Genomic DNA, 17,194 nt, shown 5'->3' on the forward strand with positions numbered 1-17,194 from the left:
CTGAGATGTCACCTTAAGTTATCTCAAGAATGTGACTTAAAAGAAGTTGTGGGAATTACATATTAATGAACTGAAACCTGCAATCCATTCTAAAAGATGAAAGACTTAACAACAATCTAAGTTTGTTCATTATATGACTTCAGTTGCTGTGACTTCTTTTGCTATAAATTCTGTGTCCTAGATCCTATTCCACAGCTATCTGATGAAGGGGCAGCGCTCCGAAAACTAGTGCTTCCAAATAAACCTGTTGAACTATAACCTGGTATTGTGTGATTTTTTTTTACTTTGTCCACCCCAGTCCAACACCAGTTTCTCCACATTAAGGCGAATGGGTAGAGAGCTGCAGCAGGTGTTCAGGGAGAGGATCAGCCATGGTCATGTTGAATGGCAGAGCAGGCTCAATGGGCCAAATGGCCTACTTCTATTTCTGAGCCCGTGTTTGGATATGGTTCTTAATGAATGCTTTGCATCTGCTTTCACAAAGGAGAGGATTATTCAAATATTGTAACTGGGAGGGGGTGGGAATATTAAATATTTGACAACCTTGAAAATGGATGTATCTTGACTCCCACCCAGATGATACGTGCAAAACTGCTCAAAGAAGCAAAAGAATCGTGGGGACACCGAGCACCATTTTCCAATCCATTTTCAAGACAGAACTGGTGCTTAAGGACTGGAAAACAGCTTGCATTTTATTAAAGTTTAAAAAATAAGAAGAAATAAAGCTAGTAATTGCAGCCTAACCACAGCAATGGGATAAGTAGTGGAAAAAAGTCTGAGGAGAAGGATAAAACCTCATTAAGACGGACAGATTAATCAAAGACCAGCATGGATTTATGACATGAAGATCCTGTCTGACTAACATAACTGAATTCTTGAAGAAGTGAAAAGGGGTCAAGATGAAGAGTGTATTTGATGTGGTCTACATGGATTTCAGTAAAATTTATGATGAAGCCCCAAACGTCAGACCAGCCATGATCTAATGCCCATGGGATCAAAGGCAAAGTAGTGAGTTGGATTTAAAATTGACCTGGAGGCAGGGAGTAAACAGTAATAATTGATAGATGTTTTTGTAACTGGAAGGCTGGTTACAGTGAGGTTCCACCTGACTTAGTAGTAGGGCACACGTGTTTTTTGTGATGTATGCAGATGATTTTGATTTGAAATGCAGTGGATATATAAACGTAATGGTTATGGTCAGAAATTTGTCGTCAATTCAAATATTTGCACAGTGGCTGATTGGAAAGTATAAAGCTGCAGACTGTAGGAAACTATCAGAGTGTCAGGGGTTTGAAGCAGTGTCAAACAGAGTCTAATGCTAGATACAATGGCTGAGAGAGCTTATGGAATACTTGCATACATCAGCCAAGATATAAAATATAAGTTGTGAGTTGATAAGAGTCCACATAGGTGGAATCATAGGATCCCTCCAGTGCAGAAAGTATCCTAACCCCACATTTCCCATGGCTAATCCACCTGGCCTGCATATCCCTAGACACTACCGGGCAATTTAGCACAGCCAATCCATATGTTTGGACAGTGGGAGGAAACCAGAGCAATGAGTATGAACCAACACGGACACAAGAAGAACACGTAAACTCCACACAGACAGCCACCAGACACTGGAATCAAACCCAGGTCCCAGACACAAGAGGCAGCAGTGCTAACCACTGAGCCACTGTAGAGGAGAATTGGCTCATGAGCAGGAACCAGTGAGTGGAGATAAGGGGTTCTTAATTAGTTTTGTGTTCCATGACCAATTGTATTCCACAGGGATCAGGACTGTAACCACACTGCTTACAAAATCTATTAATAACTGCGAGGAAGGAAGTAAATTTGTAGGCGACACTAACATTGGTTGGCAGGCAGGTTGCAAGATGGATAGAAACAGTTTACAAATAAATATTGATAGGTTGTGCAAGAAGTTGGCAAATAGAGCTTAATGTGGGAAAATGTAAAGTTGACAATTTTGATTATTATTTACATGGAGAAAAAATGCGACACAAAGGGACTTGGGGAAACTTGTACACAAAATACTGAAAGCTAGCACACAGGAGCAGCAGGTAATCAAGAAGGGTCCTGGAAATTTGGCCCTTATTTTGAGGGATTTGGAGAGTAGGGAGCTAAAAGACCTTTCATTGTTCTATCAAAACAGGAAAGCTTGTTATTTTCCTGCATGTGTGCATTTAAGAAGTATCTTGAACCCCTTTATCCCCCAACACTTCAACCCCCCGCCACAAACTATTGCATAAAACCTGCCCCCTTCTCACTTCATTTCAACTCTGAAGAAAAGCCATCTAGACTTGAAATATTAGCTTGCTTTCCCTCCATGGATGCTGCCTGATTCAGCTGTGATCTCCAGCATCTGCAGACCTCATTTTTTACTCATTGTGAGCACCAGTACATTTTCCTTTCAGTACAGATTCATACATCTGCAATAATTTGCTCATATCTTGATTTTTCTGGTCTGATTACACAATGCTACTCCATTTCATGACATTAGAAATTGACATTAGAAAGTTACCAATGCTGACAATGACTGTCACAAAGGCTCAGGAAAACTGGAAATCACAAGGAGCTAAGCAGAAACATAAGCTGTTTGGAAAATCTTGATTTTTCATTCCCTTGCAATAATAGAACTGTCATCCACAGCTTGTTCTGCATTGGTTTAATAATCAAAAACTCATCATCTTAAAACAAGCACCATTCCTTTTTACCCAGAGATGTCTGCAAATAAATGTCAGAAGGAAACAAACAGAGGGAGGTGAGCACAAACATCATGACAAATTGAAATTCAAAAGACAGTTTGTAGCACATGTGATGCACTTACTGAAATAATTGTAATTTAATTTTAATCTTTATTATATTGTAAGCACTGATTGCCACTAGTATAATCGAACTGTTATGAAGACATTAAACAGTGGCATACATCCAAAGAGCTGTATGATTATGTGGTTTATGTGTAAAACTGAAATGATGTTTTGTCTTCCCTCTGGGCCAATCTGTAATTATACAAAGTACAATAAAAAGATAATTGTATGGAGAAATACCACATCAATAGGAAAGTGGGAAGCAACTTTAAGTACAATACCAAACTTTTCAGATTTGGTGAAGGGATGACCAGTTTTCCTGCTATTTTTCAATTGGACACAGTTCTCAATGATAGAATTCTTGCGGTGCAGAAAGAGACCATTTGGCCCTTTGAGTCTGTGCTGGCTCTCCACATTAGTATTTCACTTAATACCTTTTCTTGTCTTTCCTTCATAAACCTGAGTTTTGTTCCTTTACAAAAAATAGTTTATTTTCCATTTTATGCCTCGATTGAAACTGCCTCCACCACACCCTCAGACAATGCTTCCCTGACTCAGTTGCTTTATGAGAAAGTTTTGCTTCATGTCTCTTGAACTTGTATTCTTGCAAAAGTCCTGATGAATGATAGATGAAAAGCTTTGATAAAATGTGTATTTTCTCAGCAAGATAAAATCTTTTGCACCTTTTGCTTCATATGTCAATTATTTTAAATCTGTGCCCTCTCATTCTCAATCCTTTCATGAAACATAGAAAATGGGAGCCTGCTACAAGATACAATTGGATTATGGCTAATCATCCAACTCCATCTCCATTCCTGCTTTCTCCTTACAACCATTGATCCCTTTAACCCATGAACTCTATCTAACGCCTTCTTGAAAATGTTCAATGTTTTGACCTCAACCATTTTCTACAACAGAGAATCCTACAGATTCACCACTCTCCGGATGAAGACATTTATCTTCATCCCATTCCTAAGTTGCCAGGTTCATATTCTGTGGTCCCTGGCTCTGGACCCCTGAAATATTTTCTCTGTTTAGTCTGGACGGATTACTCATGATTTCAAACTGATCTCCTCTCAGGTTTCTCCATTCCGTGGAAAAGAGCCCTTACTTCTCCAACTTATCTTTATAACAAAAAATAATCTTCCTTGCAACCATTTTCATTAATTTTTTTTGCATGTTCTTGAAAGATTTCCCATTTTTTCTTTAAAGTATTATACCCAGAACTGGATGCAATTCTCCAGCCAATGACAGAATTAACATGTACTCCACTCAAATCAACACACCTTTCTCAGACCCTGTCACTAAGTGTCAGCATCCAATGTTTAGAAACAAATAGCATGTTTTGTTTGTTCTCATTGCTAATTGTCTTTTCACCAAGTCTCTTCTGTTAGTCATAGTTCAGTCAGTAGCATATTCACATCTGAGTCCCGTGGATGTCGGTTGAAGTCCATTTCCTGGGCTTGAGCACAAAAAACAAGGCTGACCCTTTATTACATTTACTGAAAGAATACGGGACCATTGGAGGTGTTGTCTTGAGATGTGAAGTTACATTAAAGTCATTTGTAAACTCACAGGTCATTGTGAAACATCCCATGGCACTACTTCAGAGAAAAGCAGAGGAGTTATGCCTCCTGACCTGGTCAATTCTTCTTTCTGTCCATCAACATTACAATCATGGTCATGATCCCATCAATGTTTGAGGGCGTTTACTGCATACAACTTTTGTATTCACTCACTGGCTGGCCAATATTTATTTCCCATCCCTAATTCCCCTGAAGAAGGTGGCAGTAATCTGCCGTCTTGAACTGCTATAGTCCATGTGCTGTATGATGACCCATAATGCCCTTAGGGAGGGAATTCTAGGATTTTAACCTAGTGACACTGAGGGAACGGTGATGTATTTCTAAGTCAGGATGGTGAGTGGCTTGGAGGAAAACTTGCAGGGGGTGCCCTTGACGTCCAGGTGGAATTAGTTGTGTTGGAAGGTGCTGTATGGGAGACCTTGATGAGTTTCTGTAGTGTGCCTTGTACATGGTAGACACTGCTGCTGAGTGTTGGTGGTAGAGAGAGTGGACGTTTGTGGATGTGGTGCCAATCAAGTGCTGCCTTGTTCTGGAAGGTGTGTTGCTTCTTGAGTGCTGTTGGAACTACACCCATCCAGGTAAGTGGGGAGGATTCCACCTCCTGACTTGTGCCTTGCAAATGCTGGACAGGCTTTGGGGAGTCAGGAGGTGAATTACTTGTCTGTCACATTTCTCACATTAAAATAGTGACTAGAACTTCAAAGTACTTAATTGACAACTATCTTCCTTTGGGGGTCCCTACCTAGTGCTCTGTAATTAAATGCCTTCTTCATTTAATGAAATTGTATGTTTAGTTGGGCCCCTGTCTGATTGAAGGAACATTTCTACTGATTCCTGTTCTGGATGCCAAAAATGCCTTTATCGTTCAGCTGTAGCACAAGGACAGCGCCTTTCTGATTTCTCCACGCCTTTTGCTCTTCCCCACTTGCTCCTAAGAATATACTTTCATTTGCAGTCAGCAGTTGGCTACAGGATATTACATTCCTCATGTCAGCTAAAGAAAAGACCCCCTCCCCCAGGACCTTCTGCCTGAATTCAGTAGCTGCCATGTGAGGTTCCAACGTCATCACTGGAAATTTGTTGGCCTGACTGCCCAGAAGGACAAAAAGCAAAAAAAAATGTAATATTTGGAAATAAACACAGTGGTCATAATGTATCACTGTATGATATGAAACAAGTCAGACAAGTTCTGGAGAAGTAAGGGCAGGATGGTGGTTCAGTGGTTAGCACTGCTGCCTCACAGCGCCAGGGATGCAGGTTCAATTCCAATCTCGGGTGACTGTGTGGAGTTGGCATGTTCTCCCCGTGCCTGCGTGGGTTTCCTCCGGGTGCTCTGGTTTCCTCCCACAATCCAAAGATGTGCAAGTTAGGGGAATTGAACACACTAAATTGCCCGTAGTGTTCAAGGATGTGTAGATTAGGTGCATTAGTCAGGAGTAAATATAGGACAATTGTGTAGAGGAATGTGTCTGGGTGGGTTACTCTTCAGAGTGTCAGTGCAGGCTTGTTTGGCAGAAGGGCCTGTTTCCACTCTGTAGGGATTCTATGAAACTGTTGACTGAAAACAAAAAATGCTGGAGATCACAGTGGGTCAGGCATCACCCATGGAGAAAAAGCAAGCTAACATTTTGAGTTTACATGGGGCAGCATTTAAGTGCAAGAAATGTCATGGCACTTGAAATGTTAAACTGCTCAAAGTTTGTGCGAAGATTTGTAGCTCGGGTGCTCGTTGTTGTGGTTCTGTTCGCCGAGCTGGAAGTTTTTGTTGCAAACGTTTCGTCCCCTGGCTAGGCGACATCATCAGTGCTTTGGAGCCTCCTGCGAAGCGCTTCTTTGATGTTTCCTCCGGTATTTATAGTGGTCTGTCCTTGCCGCTCAGACAGACGAAACGTTTGCAACAAAAACTTCCAGCTCGGCGAACAGAACCACAACATGTTAAACTGCTTTCTCTTTGTGGATGTTGCCAGACCAGGTGAGTTTTTCCAGTAATTTCTGTTTTTTTTTCCCTTTTAAGTTGGACCAGCCAGTCACAAGTTTTACTGTTTCCCCACCTCCCCATCTGAGGGGTAACTCTGAGCATGGGACCCCTACCCTAAGCCTAAAAAGGAACAAAGATGCCCACCAGCACCCCATGCCCCAGGTGACCTTGCTGGAGCACCACCTCCCCCTGCTCCACCTACAAGGGTCAAAGCCAAGTGCCACCAATGGCCCATTTCATTGACGGAGGCGCCGCGCGGGTTGGCTGGATCTGGCGGTGATGTCATGGGCACTGGGCCCCTCCCCCCGAGGCAGTGATTGATGGGAGGGCGGGTTCTGATTGGCTGGGAGCGCGGTGTATCAGAGGCAGGCTCCTCCTTCCCCTGGCGGTGCCCTCCCCAGCCCCGTGCGGGAGCTAGAAGCTGCTGCAGAGATTGCTGAGGGGGGCATGAGGCTGTGAGCGGCTGCAGGAGCGACAGGGAGCCGCATTCTTCAGCATCGCAAGTTGCAGGGTTCTCTTCTCTGGCCTTTCTTAAACATGGTGCAGCAAAGCAAGGCTGCGGACACTCAGAGCGGCGGCGGCGGCGGCGGCGGGATCGCGTCTCGGGAAGCGGCAGACAGCGGCATCAGTGACATGAGCGCAGCTTCCAGCCCGAACCCCGGCTTCTCCCCAGCTCCTTCTGCGGAATCTCTCTGGGCCAGCGGCTCTGCCAAAGGAGAGGAGGAGGCGAGCTGTAACCCTGACTGGTGCAAAACCCCGAGCGGCCACATCAAGAGGCCCATGAACGCCTTCATGGTGTGGTCCCAGATCGAGAGGAAAAAGATCATGGAGCAAGTGCCGGACATGCACAACGCCGAGATCTCCAAGCGCCTGGGCAAGAAGTGGAAAATGCTGAAGGAGACCGAGAAGAGCCCGTTCATCCGAGAGGCAGAGCGCCTGAGGCTAAAGCATATGGCGGATTACCCTGACTACAAATACAGACCCAGGAAGAAGGTGAGGGCAGAGGCTGGAGCAGGAGCAGAGGACAAGAGCTGCCGAAAGGAGCCCAAGTCCTTCAAGAAACACAGCCGCCCCCAGAAGGGCAACTTCACCCGCCTCAGGCCCCTGTCTTGCAACCCCCACATCTCCTACCTCCTCCTGCTCCTTTAATAAATTCAACTGTTTTTCCAAAATATTTGTTTTTTGTTTTTTAATCCCTTTAGTTCAGTGTCTGAAATCTCAAGTGCCACAAGATGTGTTTCTACACAAAAGAAGCTAGTGAAATGCAGCTCATTGTTGCTGATTGTGCAACCATGGTGTCAACTCCCTATGAAGACTGTTTGAAACTTTGATCAGAGATAGGTTGTTCCCCGGAGCCTTTCAGAGGTGAAAAATAGGGAGGTAGGGACGGTGGGGTTGAGGATAGGAGATAGGAGAGTAAAGTGAAGACTGGACAATTCAGAGAGAGCAGAGCTCATGACCACACTCTTCCGAAAAGTGGATTTTATTCCGTGAAGTTAGAATAACCACAGTAACACTACTGTTACAAAAGGGACAACAAAAAGGATTCCGCCAATATTTCATAAGTTAGTTTGCCATCAGTTTTGGGCAATTAATAATATCTGGAAACTAAATTAAAATTGTAGGATATATATAAATACTAGAGTTCGTCAAACATTGCCCATTTGAAGTTCATCTTTAACAAACGTAAGTAGATGTATTGGAGGAAAGACAGACGAAAAGATCTAAGGTGGTTTAATACATTGATTTTTACAGAATCACAGATAGAACAGAAGATCATTCTGTTGTCCTTTCCACAGCAGCCCAAAAGGAGCTATCCAACCTGACTATGGAAGTTAGTTTGGCAGTTATATAGTTAACTCAATGCAGTAATGCAATAGATGAGCTCATGTTGAAGATAATGGTAGCACACTATGATAGGCTAGACAATACATGTCATAGGTGAGCTAACGCGAAAGATGGTGGTGTGATGTGATAGGGTAGGTGTAAAGTAGCACAGCAGCATAACAGAAGATGATTAGTGTAGAAAGACAAAGCAGGCTGGTATGATTGGTTATGGTAATAACCAGGTAAGCGCGGGAACTAGAAAGGTAGTGGCCAATCGGGAAGCCATTTTCTGATTAGATTCTGTACAGTAGAGAATCTTCGGCCCAGCAAGAATGGCATGACCAATTGTATAGAGATCCAAATAATTTTATGAATAATGTATATTTTTGAAATAAACGAACGCCCTTTGGCCCAGCAAGTCCATACTGACCCTCCGAAGAGTAACCCACTGAGACCCAATCCCCTACCAGATATTTATCCCTGACTAATGCACCTAATACTACGGGCAATTTAGCATGGCCAATTCACCTGGCGTGCACGTCTTTGGATTGTGGGAGGAAGCCAGAGCACCCGGAGGAAACCCACACAGACGCAGGGAGAATGTGCAAACTCAACATAGTCGCCCAAGGCAGGAATTAAACCATGGTCCCTGGCGCTGTGAGGCAGTGCTAACAATTGTGCTGTCCCTTTGATTGTCGCAGCTTTTGTTTGCAAATAAAAGTTTAGCTTCATGAAAGATTTCTGTGTCTCCTGGTAATTCTCACAGAGTACCTGGTAATCTTTCCACAACAACCCCATGCTTGTGCTCTGTTGCCTTGTAGATTTTGACACTTCAAGTATCTTTCCAGTTTTTAAATGTTACAAGCGTTTCTGTTTTTGCCATCCTGTCAGATGATGAGTTCTGAGTTTCCACCATCCACTAAGTAAAAACATTTCCAATCCCTCAAACTCTCTCATCTAAATTGATGTTCCCTGCTTTGGACCCTCCAGACAAGGGGAGTAGAACCTTCCCACTCTATCATTACCCCTCAATTTTACTCACTTTATTTTTATTCCTTCATGGGATGGTTATTGTCTGTATAATAATAATTACAATTGCCCTTGAAAAGGTGGTGGTGATGAGCTGCCTTCTTGAACTACTGCAGTCCATGTGCTATAGGTTAACCCACAATGTTGTTCGGGAAAGAATTCCAGAATTTTGACTCAGCAACGGTGAATGAAATGTGATACATTTCCACATCAAAAGGGTGAGTGACTTGGAGGGAAACTTGCAGGTGGTGTTATTTCCATATATCTGGGTTTGGAAGGTGCTTTCAAAGAAGCCTTCATGATTTTCTGCAGTGCATCTTGGAAATGGTACACACTGATGCTACTGAACATTTCTGGTGGAGGAGGTGGATGCTTGTGATTGTATTCCCACATTAGGTCTTCCTCAGCCTCTCTGGTCCAGAAAGAATAATCTAGCCTCCTCAAATTTTCATTGTAACTAAAATGGTCCAGTCCGGGCAACAGCCTTGTAAATTTCCTGTGTACACTCTCTAATATGATCATAACTTTCTCACAATGTGGTGACCAGGACTGCATCTAGTACTCTCGCTTAACTGTGGCTTAACCAGTGTTTCATATAGTTCCAACTTAACCTTTTAGAGTCATAGAGATGTACAGCACGGAAACAGACCCTTCAGTCCAACCCATCCATGCCAACCAAATATCCCAACCCAATCTAGTCCCACCTGCCAGCACTCGGCCCATATCCCTCCAAACCCTTCCTATTCATATACCCAAATGCCTCTTAAATATTGCAATTTTACCAGCCTCCACCACATCCTCTGGCAGCTCATTCCATACACGTACCACCCTCTGTGTGAAAAAGTTGCCCCTTAGGTCTTTTTTATATCTTTCCCCTCTCACCCTAAACCTATGCCCTCTAGTTCTGGACTCCCGATCTCAGGGACAGGACTTTGCCTATTTACCCTATCCATGCCCATCATAATTTTGTAAACCTCTATAAGGTCACCCCTCAGCCTCCGACGCTCCAGGGAAAACAGCCCCAGCCTATTCAGCCTGTCCCTATAGCTCAAATCCTCCAACTCTGGCAACATCTGTAAATCTTTCAAGTATCACAAAATCTTTCCGATTTGCATACAATATTCCAAAAGTGGCCTAACCAATGACCTCCCAACTCCTGTACTCAATACTCTGACCTATAAAGGAAAGCATACTAAACACCTTCTTCACTATCCTATCTATCTGCAACTCCACTTTCAAGGAGCTATGAACCTGCACTCCAAGGTCTCTTTATTCAGCAACACTCCCAAGGACCTTAGCATTAAGTGTCTACTTTCTCCCCAGCCCCACCCTCCTCTAGCTTATCTCTCCACGCTTCAGGCTCACGGCCTTTATTCCTGATGAAGGGCTTTTGCCCGAAACATCAATTTCTCTGCACTTTGGATGCTGCCTGAATTGCTGTGTTCTTCCAGCACCACTAATCCAGAATCCATTAAGTGGAGAAGTCCTGCTAAGATTTGCTTTCCCAAAATGCAGCACCTCGATGGATGATACGATGTATATGGAGGTCGGTGATCCCTCCACCGCATCTCCTCCACTTCCCGCTCCTCCGCCCTTGAGCTCCGCCTCTCCAATCACCACTAGGACAGAATCCCACTGGTCCTCACCTACCACCCCACCAACCTCCAGATACATCGTATCATCCTTCATCATTTCCGTCACCTCCAAACAGACCCCACTACCAGGGATATATTTCCCTCCCCTCCCCTATCAGCGTTCCGAAAAGACCACTCCCTCCGTGACTCCCTCGTCAGGTCCACACCCCCCACCAACCCAACCTCTACTCCCGGCACCTTCCCCTGCAACCACAAGAAACGTAAAGCTTGCGTCCACACCTTCCCCCTTACTTCCCTCTAAGGCCCCAAGGGATCCTTCCATATCCACCACAAATTTACCTGCATCTTCACACACATCATTTACTGCATCCGCTTTACCCGATGTGGCCTCCTCTATATTGGGGAGACAGGCCGCCTCCTTGCGGAACGTTTCTGAGAACACCTCTGGGACACCCGGACCAACCAACCCAACCACCCCGTGGCTCAACACTTCAACTCCCCCTCCCACTCCACCAAGGACATGCAGGTCCTTGGACTCCTCCATCGCCAGACCATAGCAACACGACGGCTGGAGGAAGAGTGCCTCATCTTCCGCCTAGGAACCCTCCAACCACAAGGGATGAACTCAGATTTCTCCAGTTTCCTCATTTCCCCTTCCCCCACCTTGTCTCAGTCAAATCCCTCAAACTCAGCACCGCCTTCCTAACCTACAATCTTCTTCCTGACCTCTCCGCCCCCATCCCCAGTCCGGCCTATCACCCTCACCTTGACCTCCTTCCACCTATCGCATTTCCAATGCCCCTCCCCCAAGTCCCTCCTCCCTAACTTTTATCTTAGCCTGCTGGACACACTTTCCTCATTCATGAGGAAGGGCTCGTGCCTGAAACGTCGATTCTCCTGCTCCTTGGATGCTGCCTGGCCTGCTGCGCTTTTCCAGCAACACATTTTCAGCATTGGCTCATCTGGTCAAGATCCTGTTGTAATCTGAGGTAACCCTCTTTGCTGCCCAATACACCTCCAATTTTGGTGTCATCTGCAAACTTACTAACTGTACCTCTTATGCTCACATCCAAAACATTTATGTAAATGACAAAAAGTAGAGGAACCAGCAGTGATCCTTGTGGCACTCCACTGGTCACAGGCCTCCAGTCTGAAAAACAACCCTCCACCACCACCCTCTGTCTTCAACCTTTGAGCCAGTTCTGTATCCAAATGGTTAGTTATCCCTGTATTCCATGAGGTCTAACCTTGCTAATCAGTCTCCCATGGGGAACCTTGTCGAACGCCTTACTGAAGTCTATGTAGATCACATCTACCGCTGCCCTCATCAATCCTCCTTATTACTTCTTCAAAAAAGTCAATCAAGATTGTAAGACATGATTTCCCATGCACAAAGCCATGTTGACTATCCCGAATCAGTCCTTGCCTTTCCAAATACATGTACATCCTGTCCCTCAGGATTCCCTCCAACAACATGCCCACCACCGACATCTGGCTCACTGGTCTATAGTTCCCTGGCTTGTCCTTACCATCTTTCTTAAACAGTGACATTACATTAGTCAACCTCCAGTCTTCCAGCACCTCACCTGTGACTATCGGTGATACAAATGTCTCAGCAAGAGGCCCAGCAATCACTTCTCTAGCTTCCCACAGAGATCTAGGGTACACCTGATCATGTCCTGGGGATTTACCCATTTCAAGATATCCAGCACTTCCTCCTCTGTAATCTGGACATTCTGCAAGATATCACAATCTATTTCCCTACAGTCTATATCTTCCATATCCTTTTCCACAGTAAATACTGATGCAAAATACTCATTTAGTATCTCCCCATTTTCTGTGGCTCCACACAAAGGCTGCCTTGCTGATCTTTGAGGGGCCCTATTCTCTCCCTAGTTACCCTTTTGTTCTTAATGTATTTGGAAAAACCCTTTGGATTCTCCTTAATTCTATTTGCCAAAGCTATCTCATGTCCCCTTTTACCCTCCTGATTTCCCTCTTAAGTATACTCGTACTTCCTTTATACTCTTCTCAGGATTCACTCGATCTATCCTGTCTATACCTTACATATGCTTTCTCTTTTTCTTAACCAAACCCTTAATTTCTTTAGTGATCCAGCATTCCCTATACCTACCAGTCTTTCCTTTCACCCTAACAGGAATATGCTTTCTTCAATTCTGAAGGCTTCCCATTTTCCTGCCATCCCTTTACCTGTGAACATCTGCCACCAATCAGCTTCTGAAAGTTTTTGCCTAATACCATCAAAATTGGCCTTTCTCCAATTTAGAACTTCAACTTTAAAATTTGGTCAATCCTTTTCCATCATTATTTTGTGAGGCACCTTGTCAAATGACTTCTGGAAGTCAAATACAATCTATCTACTAGTTCCCCTCTATTGACTCTGGTTGAGACTTCCTCAAAAAAAAATTTTTGGACACAATTTCCCTCTAATGAAGTGATGCTGACTCTGTTTGCTTAGATTATGATTTTCCAAATGTTCTGGTATTATTTCCTTAATAATCGATTTCAATATTTTTCCAACAATAGATGTTAGGCTAATTGGCCGAGAGTTACCTGCCTTCTTGCTCTCTCCCTTTTTGAATAGGTGTGTCACATTGGCAGTTTTCCAATCCTCTGATGTGTAGTTCAGGCTCCTTCTTTGAAAGAAAGGTATAAACGCACTGGACGTGGTTTCGAGGAAGTTCACTGGATTGATACTTGGAATGAGTGGGTTGATTTATGTGGAGGTTTGGACAGACTAGACATCTTTCCACTGAAGTTTAGAAAAGCAAGGGGTGCCTTGATTAAAATGTATAGAAAGCTGGATGTTCTTGACAAGGTGGATGTGGGAAGGAGGTTTCCTCTTGTGGGTCAGTCCAGAACTAGGCAGCACTGTTAAAAATTAAGGGTCACTCTTTTCGGACAAAGCTGCTGATAATTTTGATTTTTCTTTTCTCAGAATTGTGTACTTTTGGAACAGTGTCCCTTAAAAGTGGCAGCCGAGCAGTGGAGGGAGGATAGTGAATATTTTTAAGATGGAGGTATATAGATTCTTGTCAGGTTATTGGGGGTAAATGGGAATGTGGAATTAAAACTGTTCAAAAGTTATCTTATTGGATCAAGTCAGAGGGACTGAATGGCCAATTTCTGCACCTGATTTATATGTTTGTGTTTCTAACCCAATATATTTAAAAACCTCTAAATGCTGCCTTCTAACCTTAGATACCCATTATATTTTATCTCTGATACATCATTCAATATCTATATAAAACTTCCCACAGAAAATCATCATCATGCATCATAAACATGCCTGCCAGTTTCTCTTTGTGATTCCCATTGAGGAATTCTGGATTTGCTGGGATATGAAAGTAACCTACTTTCATTAAGTTGGACCTATTTGAGAAACACCCTTAGTACATGGGCATTTGTTAGCATCATAAAATCTTTTGTATATCACTCTTCGAAGATTACAAAAATGCTTTCTTTTGAAATATTTCATCCTGCAAAAATATACATTTTATACTCCTTGCCATATGTTCCTAGGAAAATGTTACTCAAAGAGCCAAGCTGAAAGGGAAATCCACTCTAACACCTTGATCAGGTCTTATATTCCATTGGGGAGCATTTTCCTGTGAGTATTTATCTGTATGGTAAGGCTTACAGTCTCCCATCTGGACCTCCAGTGTATACACCAAATTCTGTTAAACTCTCCAAATCTTGTTCTTTGACATTCTTTATCAACTTTATTCCATTTTTCATGTGACGAATAACATATCTCGATCATTAGAGCTTCTACTTGTCATGACATTCTCAACCTGTTCCATAGGCCTTGCTCTTGTCAAGTTTCTCCAAGGCCTCCTATCTCATTCTGGATTATTACTTTCAGTTCACCTCCTCCTATGATCAGAATTCCTTTAGCAAATTCATAGTTTTTTACTCAGGTCATGTTCACTTCCAGCCTGTCTTTCAGAACTCACACTGTTATCTCCCTTTCTCATCCTTACCTCAATTTACCATCCAAAGATCCTACCTGTTGTCCCATATCTTACATATTTAGACAATATTTGTATTTCCAAGTGACTTTTCCAGCTGTCCTTGTAATGATGGCATTACTCCATTCACCGATCCCTCTGGCATGTGTGTGGTGTCAACTTTGTTGTCTCTGTATCACAGTCCAGATTCAGTCAGCTTCTCATCTGTCATAATCTAATTCTCAGAATTGTCCAACAGATGTGCAAGGTGTTTCAAAGCTTTCTATTACTTGTCCAATCAGTGCATCAAAGGTTGTACCCTATCAGGTTAGCTGCCATGTTGTATAATTACTGTTATTCCATTACTGCAAACTTATATGGACATCTCTATTCTTAATATCTTTCTCTTTTCTAATACAATGACCCTTGGATTATAACTTCACTCTGATGGCCCAACACAGTGCCTTAAGGCTCACTCTGATGGTCCTGTATGGTGCCACAAGGCTCACTCTGGTCCTCTACTGTGCCATACGGCTCACTAAATTTTCTCTGAAACCTCAGGTTTAAATGAATGCCCACTAAATTGCCCAGAAAAAAGTTGAACTAACTATAGACCTTTCTCATGCTGGGAGGAAATCACACATTTCTATCTCAATCCCCCACCTTTTTAATTCTGATTCTTATTTTGTCTTATTGCTTTCAGCCTATATCTGGGCAGCCTCACAGCGCACCACCATCCTTTATGTTCCTGCGAGCCCACTGGGATTGATGTTTTCACGGGGTCTGTTTTAAGTTTGCTGAATCTGCTCCAAAAGTGTGTTTCTTCCTGAAAATTTAATTCCATTTAATATTCAGCTCTATCCACATTTGACACATTTGTACTGCCCAATAATTTAAAGGGAAACATTAAGTTGGCAATCTCCAAATTGAAAATCTTTTATCTTTAATGTAAATCTGTGGAATAATCGTCCAGCTTTCTGAACTGATCAAAGCCTGACCATGCCTCATATGCATTTAGCCCTTCATTTTTTTCATAGATTTTGCTGTTATAATGTCATTGCTTGTCAAGGGGAAGTGGTTAAGTGCTCTCTTATTGCCTGACACTTATGTGGCACGATTGTTACGTGACACATGAGCACAAGCCTGGATGTTGTCCATGTCTTGCTGCATTTTTGGGCACAGTATCTGAGATGTGATCCATGATCTGATCTGAGCAAGTGGTACTCAATGTCCTGAAACTTTCTCGATAATAATGCTAAGAGTGTACCTGTACGCTTCTGTTATACAGAACACTGATAAGAAGATATCTGGAGTACAGTGTTCAGTATTAGTCTCTTTATTCAGGAAGGATGTAAACGCATTGGAAGTGGGTCAAAGAAGTTTACGAGGCAAAAGCTGGAGAGGATGGGTTGCTTTATGAAAAGACATTGGGCTTGTTTCCATTTGAGTTAAGGAGAGCAAGAGGTGAATCAATTGAAATGTTTAAAATCCAGAGGGATCTTGACAAGGGAGATGTGGAGAAGTTATTTCCTCTTGAGGGAGAATCTAGAACTAGGACTGACTTTTAAAAAATAAAGGGCCAGCCATTTAAGTCAAAGCGAGGCAATATTTTTCTTCTTGGGAGTTCTTTGGCTTTGGATCCTGACAAAGCGGTGGAAGCAGAATTTCTGAATATATTTAACAAAGAAGTGGAGAGATATTTTTGGGAAGTGGGAGGTGAATGGTCCTCAGATTGAGATGGGAATGCAGAATGAAGCTTACACTCAGATCAGCTGTGACGGAATTAGTCATTGAGTCATAGGGATGTACAGCACAGAAACAGGCACTTTGGTTCAACTCATCCATACCAACCAGATATTCTCCATTAATCTAATCCCATTTGCCAGCACTGGCCCATATCCCTCTGAATCCTTCCTATTCATAAACCCATCCAGATGCCTTTTAGATGCGGTAACTGTACCAGCCTCCACACTTCCTCTGGCAGCTCATTCTGTACACACACCACTCTCTGTGTGAAAACGTTATCCCTTAGGTCTGTTTTAAATCTTTCGCCTCTCACCTTAAACCTATGCTTTCTAGTATTGGACTCCCTTATCCTGGGTAAAAGACCTCATGATTTTATAAATTTCTATAAGGTGACCCTTCAGTCTCTGACAGTCCAGGTAAAATAGACCCAGTTTTGAGGAATGACCACCTGACCCGAAATGTAAATTCAGATGTCTCTTCCCAAATGCTTACAGTCCTGCAGAGCTTTTCCAGCAGCTTCTGTTTTTGCTCAGGCCTGTTAAGCCTGTCCCTCTAGCTCAAACCCTCCAAACCTGGCAACATCCTTGTAAATCTTTTCTGAACCCTTTCAGGTTTCACAACATCCTTCCTACAGCAGGGAGACCAGAACTGC

The 17,194-nt window shown here is 43.1% G+C and overlaps 1 protein-coding gene across 1 annotated transcript; it reads left to right on the forward strand.

The window, feature by feature from the left end:
* The first annotated feature begins 6,749 nt into the window (after positions 1-6,749).
* Positions 6,750-7,546, forward strand: LOC132829998 (transcription factor SOX-4-like). The gene has a single exon (XM_060847453.1). The coding sequence runs from the start codon at positions 6,912-6,914 to the stop codon at positions 7,521-7,523; it is 612 nt and encodes a 203-aa protein (XP_060703436.1). The 5' UTR covers positions 6,750-6,911; the 3' UTR covers positions 7,524-7,546.
* The last annotated feature ends 9,648 nt before the right edge of the window (positions 7,547-17,194 follow it).

Source organism: Hemiscyllium ocellatum, chromosome 30, assembly GCF_020745735.1.
Source record: "Hemiscyllium ocellatum isolate sHemOce1 chromosome 30, sHemOce1.pat.X.cur, whole genome shotgun sequence".
Taxonomy (NCBI): Eukaryota; Metazoa; Chordata; class Chondrichthyes; order Orectolobiformes; family Hemiscylliidae; genus Hemiscyllium; species Hemiscyllium ocellatum.

Excerpts from the sequence above, each read along its gene's own strand:
- LOC132829998 (XM_060847453.1), top strand. The coding sequence starts at position 6,912 with ATGGTGCAGCAAAGCAAGGCTGCGGACACTCAGAGCGGCGGCGGCGGC.